Genomic DNA, 7,897 nt, shown 5'->3' with positions numbered 1-7,897 from the left:
AGCTAAAGGATCCTGTTATGCCTAAAAAATATAAGGTTGACATAAGACCCAGTCAGCGTGTAAAAGTCAGAACATGGGTATACCTACAGCCTGCTTCTGTCAGAATAGTGGGTGTGCACTAGACCAGTCAGAAGCTGTGGTGATCCCACATGTCCAATCCCTGTGCTAAATCGCGCAAATCACTCTAGAAGATGGGTAATGTGACATAAAAAAGGATTTGTACGGATAATCCCACCAATTCACAGATTCAGTAATCATTAGCTCAATGTATCCCACTATAAATAGAGAGATTATCTTCCGTTTGTGGAATTCGTTCATTTTTACTCTTAATTAGCTACTCTCTCTCTATAATTTATAGCATTCACTTGCTTGTACTATCATTAATAAGTCAGTCAGCTAATACGACCTGACCCCTATCATTAATAAAATAACAGTGGACGTAGGACTTGCTTCCTTAGCATCCGAACCACTTTAAAAACGTTTTTTTCATTGTATTTATTCTCTTTTTCTTGTATTTATGTGTGTCTTCTGAGCCAGTTCAATATTTCATACGTATGTTTCGTTAGTATAAAAATCAGACATCAACATATCGAAAATGCAAATGTTGGTGCATCAAAATTTTTAGAAAATTCATCAGTAGGCTCCAGCTCCAGCACTATTTACTAATGGTTGAGAGACACATGTTTAGGTACTGGCCACCATTATGAGACTTATTTATCAAGCATAATACTACAAGAATATTTTTATATAATATTTTTTATAAAATATAATGTGAAAGATGTTTGACAAATTTTAAATTAAAAAATAAACTTTTAACTGATTATCTTTTACCACGTTATGATATATAAAAAATGTTATATATGCAATATTACTTATTTATTAATGTAATTTTTTTTTCTAAAAAAAGTTGGTAAGCGCGTATGAAACTTTATCGACTAAAATCCGTTTCCAAAATAAATAAATAAAATAAAGGGTCTTCTTTAGCTATGTAATTGGAGGGAAATTTCATTTAACTTTTTCTTCTTTTTATTTTTTTTCTTAAACTTTAGCCGAATTCTAGTTCAAACATTAGCAGATTTTGGGACGTCATGGATTGATATGAGAGCATATTCATTAAACCTACTTGGGCAGTTGATGTTTGACTTTGGTGGGGGCGGGCCGATCACAAAGCAACCCACAATAATTAACTTTCGTTACTGTTCATATTCAACTCTTTGCATCACACCCATCACCACCACCTCCTTCTAAAATTTTCTCACTCCAACCATACAGCACTTCTTTTCATTGAGAAAATATATATCAATTAAATTCCCAACTTATTAATTAATTGAAGCACTGTAAAAATAACTTTTGCACCCTTTTTCATGTAAACAGAGAGGAAGAGACGAGTTTAAAAGCAATAAGAAATTTTATACATAAATTACAAAGGTGGATTCCTTTTTTTCACCACGTGAAAACCATTGATATAGCATTACAATCATATTCTATACACACACGAAGTTCCAATAGCTATGTGACAGGCATAGTCACATGATCAGGCATCTTCTTCTTCTTCTGTGAGTGAAGTACTGAAGGCCAGCTAAATTTTCTGATCAAGAACAGTCATAATTAACCACAAACAACTTTAATTATTTGACACCTACCAAATACAAAATTAATTAATGTCTAATTTTGGAGAGAAATGGTGGATCACCGACTAATGAAGGCCTTGATATGGGCAATCATTTCACTGGTTCGAGTTTGAGATAGCTGAGACTTACTCAGAATCTGAAATGCATGTCCTACGCCTTTATACATCACATGCTCAACCCTTTTACCCGCTCTAGCCAAGGCACCACAAAACTCCAGGTTTATGTCTTTCAATATGTCCATCTCTGATATGCACACCATGCTCGGCAAAAGCCTCAGATCTTCTAGCTTTATCGACCCCTTTGCTGTCGGATTGCACCATGGATGGTCACGGTTAGACCCACATGGCAACGCTAGTCGCCAATATGTATCAGAGGCTGCCAAGTTCAGCGCCGATCGAGGTGGTTGTGTCAAATGCTTTTCGGAATTTGTACGTGCCTCTCCTCCGAAAAATGGTTGAATTAAAATAGTACCCTTGAGAGTTAAAGGCTTTAAGACTGTTGTTGGATCACACACATTGTTAGAACCGAGCCTCGTGGCTACACTGTGGGCTATATTAGCACCAGCACTATCACCGGCTAAGAAAATTCCCGAAAAGTTGCATCTTTTAGACCACCAGTAACCCGTTGCAGATAGCGCCGCTTGTTTTAGCCACATGAAAGCCTTGAATCCATCTTCATAAGCGGCGGGGAGAGGATTTTCTGGGGCTAATCGATAATTTACTGACATGATTATGCACTCTGCTCTTTTTGCTAGCTTAGATAAGAACTCATGGTAACAACTCCAGGCAGCTGAGCCAACACAAAATCCACCGCCATGGAAGTAGACGATTAAAGGGAGCTTTTTGTGGCATACTGGAACATAGAAACGTGCCCATATGTTTGTGAACTTGTCAATTTCTATATCTCCTGAATTGACACCGAGTTCCGGAGGCAATGCAGTTGTGACACATGGAACAATTTGAAGTCTCTCCACATGTCCATCCTTGTGGACTTTAATAAGCCCTTCAATCTCTTCTATAACAGATCCATGCTCATTAGGATCTCTATGCATTTCTATGCTTAAACTTGGATCCAGAGTAGCTGCAGTCATTCTTCTTTTTCTTTTATAATGTGAATGCAAAAGAGAAAGAACACAGAAATTTGAAACTATCGTATGTAAGCGCTTGTCCCTTTGCGTTGAGGAGACCAACTTATACATACAAAAATAGTATATTTTTGTAGGGGCAACAAAGTTGAAGATTAGACCATCCTATCTTGTCTTGCCAAATGGCCAACTGGGTATTTGCCACATGTCTTTGACACAATCAACCAAAAAGTGGATATGGGGAGAATGTCTTGTCTATATAAAGTATATTGTTAAATTAATAAAAAATTAATCTTTCACTTTCATACATGGGAATTGCCGAATTGGGAGGTGGGTTACTGTTGCCTATGCGTGCACCTATAAAACAATTCTAGAAAGCCGTTTGGTGTGTTTTCAAAAGAAATTGATTAATTAAATATGGGGTACTACCAATTTCTTCCCCAGAGGTTTACTGATAAACGAAAATGCTACCAACAGTTACAAAAACCCTAGAAACGTCCCCTGAGCTTTGAGAAAGAATGTAGGGGTGGGATAAATAATCCAAAAACCAAACCAAACCGAACCGAACCAAAAATTAGATTTTTTTTTTACAAACTAGTTCGGTTTTCGGTTTGTGAAATTCAAAAAACCGGAAAACCGATTCGGTTTAAAAAAAATTTCAAACCGCTTTTACCTTAAATATAAAAGCAAAAAAATTATTATATATAAAATAATAAATATTTGAATTTAGGGACTTAAATGAAACATTGAAGAATTTTAAGGATTAAAGGATAATTTGAAAACCGGTTAACCGGTAATCGAACCAAAAATTCAGTTCGGTTTATATTCCGTTTTCAATTGAAACTGGTCCGATTTTTGGTTTGGATTTTCTCTAAACCAAAAAACCGGTTCGGTTAACCAAATTGTCCCACCTCTAAAAGAATAAAGTGGTTTCAAACCACCCTACAAAGTACTTGTCCCCCAGATATTTGATCCTTAAAATTTTTGTTAATTAATTTCAGGACTCTTTTTTTCATAACCTAGCAAATATAACGTTAAAATTCCAGGGGAGGCTTTTTATCAATTTTCAAAGCTGAGGGGAGGTTTCGGGATTTTTGTAATAGTTGGCGGCATTCAAGTTGTTCAGTAAACCTCAGGGAGGAAAGTGATAATACCCAATTAAATATATATCATTTTAGTTAACAGGAACGTCTGCTTTATTAAATTATTAAAATAAACATTAATCAGCATGTCAAACGATTACAATTAGAGCACATTAATTCCTCGTTTTAACTCATGATGATTGTGTAACACGAAGTTTGAATCAGATAGTGCCGTTCGTATGAAAAATATATCCACACTTCTACCAATACAGCTTGACCACGTTGGCACTTTACTTTTGAAAATTCATGAACAATATTGTTAGACTGACGTCATCTAACGTCAGCAAATACTAATTAGAATTCAAGAAGGGTTTGCGTTGTCCAAGAGCTACCACATCGCTATATGATAGGAAGAATATGCTTGTCATCAACTTGGTAGATTTAGGTTTTATCTATGAGTGATAGAAGGTCGCATACTTATCTAAACTCCAGGTAATTTAAGGATATCTCCTAAGTTATCAGTCAATGGAAGGTAAGGCAGAACTTGCATGACACCTATCCACTTGCATATTTGTAATCATTACCTTGAATTCTTCTACTATAAATAGAGGACTCCCCCTCTCATTTTCAAGATTTTGATCTTAAAACCTCATTCTGATTTTAATATTTATTTCAGAGTAAAAATAAACTACGAGAAAGAAAATAACTTATTATTCTCTCTAAATATTAAGTTATTGTACATCTGTTCGTTGTTCATTATATGCGACCTCTTGTAATCTCTAATATATAAGAGAAACAGTAGATATAGGATTCGTTTTGAGTATCCGAACAACTTTAAAAAACTATCTTTTATTTATTATTTAGTTTTTGTATTCAATTATCTTAATTATTCACATATAATTTTAAAAAACGGCTTTACATTTTATAAATACGAGTTATTGATGTCAAAATCAAGCATCAATAAATATTAACCCGTTAATTCCCACCATCACCTCATTATCAAAAGGTCCACGATCCCACTATAATTGGTAGCTTTTAAAACCACAAAAGTGTAAGTTCTGGATTCATCCAATTGAGCATATAGACAAATCCAGCTATTAAAGAACACCTGAAAGTGCCAAATTAAGACCAATTAGAGTGAATGTTTAGTTTGAAGATCAAAGATGTGATGTTTGAAAGCACTATAGTTTGAGGGTCAAAATTGATATATATTTGCAGCTAGCTAACCCATTATCATATATCAGTAGTTTAAAGTATAAACAGTGTGATGACATTCTTGACAATTCGACACCATTGACTAAAATCTAGGCTGCCTCCCATTAACGTCTTTTCAAGGAAGCTGTTGGAGAGAATTTTCGTCCAGCCGTCTGTTATTTGAAGACTATTATGAACTGTTTCTTCCGACTGGATCTGAATATATGTGGACTAGAATTGGGCATGTCGTCAAGTTAACTGATAATAATGATAACCTTTCATTAGGAGTCCTGGGCCTTGTCAATTCACATTCAATGTATATAAGTTCAATAATTGGGATTCGGTATAATGTAATCTCAAAAGTAAGCGCAATATCTTTTGTTACTATCGCTGATCATGTGAGAGAGACTTTCGGTAGCTTTAAAGAGTATTGTTAGGTATATATTCTAATCTCGTCAACTTCGATGTCATTGGTTAGTTTAAAAATAGATAGATTAAACTCATTCAAGTAGATGGAACCTATTTTATAAACTAATTAATGATAAATTATCATATTGTGAGGTTAGATTATAGACCTAGTATTACTCTATACGAGCATAAAAATATGTTTTGTTAGTTAATTAGTAGTTACAGCCCATTGTTTTGTAATTGTAATCCAATCTTGACAGTTATCTGATTATGTGAAAGTATTAATGGACAAAGAATATGCTCCTAAGAGGTTTTGAAATATATGGGCATGTTTGGTAAGTTAGTTGGAAAAATATTATTATAAAAACTATCTGAATATGATAGGATAACTGATAAGATTAAATAGAAGAGTTGAATAAAATGCTAATAATTGTCTGGTACATATTTTGAAAACATTTTCTGAAAGCATTTGGATTATTCAACCCCCAATATTTGTTAATTTAGCTAAATAACCCCCACAATAAAACTTTAAAAATTAACAAAAACACCGCCATAATAAAACTTTAAAAATTAATAAATACACCCTAAAAAAAGCCATCAATGACAGCAGAAACCTGACCATCGTTAATAGCCAATAGATTTGGTCGTAGATCTGGTTGAAAACGACAAGATCGACGGTCGAGGGTGATTGTTGGTGGTTGATAGTGGCTTGGGTGTGTGGGAGTATTTTTTTTAATTTATAAATTTTTTATTATGAAATGTAATTATTTTTAGTTAAATAAAGTTAGAAAGGTGTTAGGATAAGATGATAGAAAACCAGTCTTAGACTCTTTTTTATTTCCAGTACAAAAAATCTTATTTGCAACACTGAAACAAAAAAGGGCATATGTCGGGGAAAAGTCATGGAAGACAGTTGCTAGAAGGGGCTAACAATAAATTATTACTTCAAGGCCTCAAAAGTTATGTTCTACTCATAATATAATTTAATTTGAGGTGAAAGAATAAAGAGCTCTGTTAGCAACTCAAACTCATCTTACAATCATTTCTCTTCACTTCCGAATAAAAATTAAAATAAATTATATGTTTATGTCAAACGAATCTTGCTTCCTTCAACTTCAGCTAATCGTTGCTGCCTTGCCATGTTCCCATGCCACCCTAATCATTTTAAAACCAGCAAATTTCAAGTTAAAAATATAGAGATAAAAGCGATCATAGAAGATAGAAAGAAACAGAAGAGACCTATAGACATGTCAAAGCCATGATGCATGAGCTCTCTATACTCTTGACACAAAGCACATTCCTCACAACAACAATGGACGCAGCAATCTGTGCAAGGCCTCTCTTCCAAGAAGTACTGTCCCCTCAATTTTGATCGATAAAAGCACGAATACAAGCACAAGCATCCCGTCAGGCACAATATTAAAGTGTATAGCGTTCCACTTACTCCACATGCTGCATGCAACAACTTCATATCATCATCATCTTCAAAATTATATTACATAATTAAATTTCAGTTCACTATTCTCAAACTTACGGGTCGACCCTCTATCAACAATTTCTGCAATTCGTCCAAAAGCAACACAAGGACACCAGCATGTTAAGCAACCTGTATAAACATAATCATTATACATACTTCAATTAGAAATTTACTCAATATGTCACGTTGAGACTCCATTTAGTTTTTTTTTTTAACCCTATATTAAAATACTTTCATGGGTACATTCATTGCAGTATCATCACCAGCAATGTTGATTTGAAAACAATAATTGGATTGATTTCAAATCATGCAATATTGTAACGAGTAACCAATTTATTATAAAAAAAAAAAAGCATTGAGCAAAACGTACAAGTGCTAACATCATCACAACAATCACAGAGACCAGTGGACCAAGGAAGTGGGCCGAAAGAATTGGAGTTGGGAGCGGTTGAACCACTACTATTTGTTTGATTTCTTTCATTGACTTGATCAGTAGTTGGTTCAGGGAAAGTGAATGGTACTGGTGGTGGGTGGGGATACGGTGGCGCTGTTGGTGGCAGACATGGTGATTCTTTTTCAAAATCAACTGAAATTGAGGGGTACATTGTGTTCGTTTGAGAGAGAGAGAGCGTGGTCTATAGGGAATGAAGAAGAAATTTGGATTTTAAGTGGGAACAAGGCCAAGGAACGTGTCTCTTCAAGAAACGGCAGTTGGGCCAACCGTTTTATCCATCATATATATCTCGATCTTTTGGGTTTAAGATACTTCAAGGTAAGTTTAAAAAGAGACGTCATTTGATTTGAAAGAAACAATTGATTGAATTTCAATTAAAATACTGACTAAAACTTGCAAGAAGAAATACAATTTCTTTTCCAATAGCATTGGGTCATGAATGTGGACATGTTTTGGATGTAATTCAATTGGTGATGTTATTGTAGTACTACATCAAATTATAAAACTAACCTCATAGAAATTATAAAATTCAAACTATGTTAATTATTATTATTTAATAAAAATAAT

General features: G+C 34.3%; 2 protein-coding genes across 2 annotated transcripts; both read right to left on the bottom strand.

Moving 5' to 3' along the window:
* Positions 1-1,379: 1,379 nt before the first annotated feature.
* On the bottom strand, positions 1,380-2,798 carry LOC116107492 (probable carboxylesterase 6). Its single transcript, XM_031393756.1, has one exon. The coding sequence runs from the start codon at positions 2,719-2,721 to the stop codon at positions 1,690-1,692; it is 1,032 nt and encodes a 343-aa protein (XP_031249616.1). The 5' UTR covers positions 2,722-2,798; the 3' UTR covers positions 1,380-1,689.
* Positions 2,799-6,431: 3,633 nt separating this feature from the next.
* LOC116107460 (protein PLANT CADMIUM RESISTANCE 11-like) lies at positions 6,432-7,481 on the bottom strand. Its single transcript, XM_031393728.1, has 4 exons — positions 7,247-7,481; positions 6,934-7,005; positions 6,639-6,851; positions 6,432-6,554 (listed from the first exon to the last, which is right to left on the bottom strand). The coding sequence occupies exons 1-4, from the start codon at positions 7,479-7,481 to the stop codon at positions 6,484-6,486; spliced, it is 591 nt and encodes a 196-aa protein (XP_031249588.1). The 3' UTR covers positions 6,432-6,483.
* Between the last annotated feature and the right edge of the window lie 416 nt (positions 7,482-7,897).

This window comes from Pistacia vera, unplaced genomic scaffold, assembly GCF_008641045.1.
Source record: "Pistacia vera cultivar Batoury unplaced genomic scaffold, PisVer_v2 Contig539, whole genome shotgun sequence".
NCBI lineage: Eukaryota > Viridiplantae > Streptophyta > Magnoliopsida > Sapindales > Anacardiaceae > Pistacia > Pistacia vera.
The sequence above is the reverse complement of the archived record's forward strand: the minus strand, read 5'-3'. Positions and strand labels throughout refer to the sequence as shown.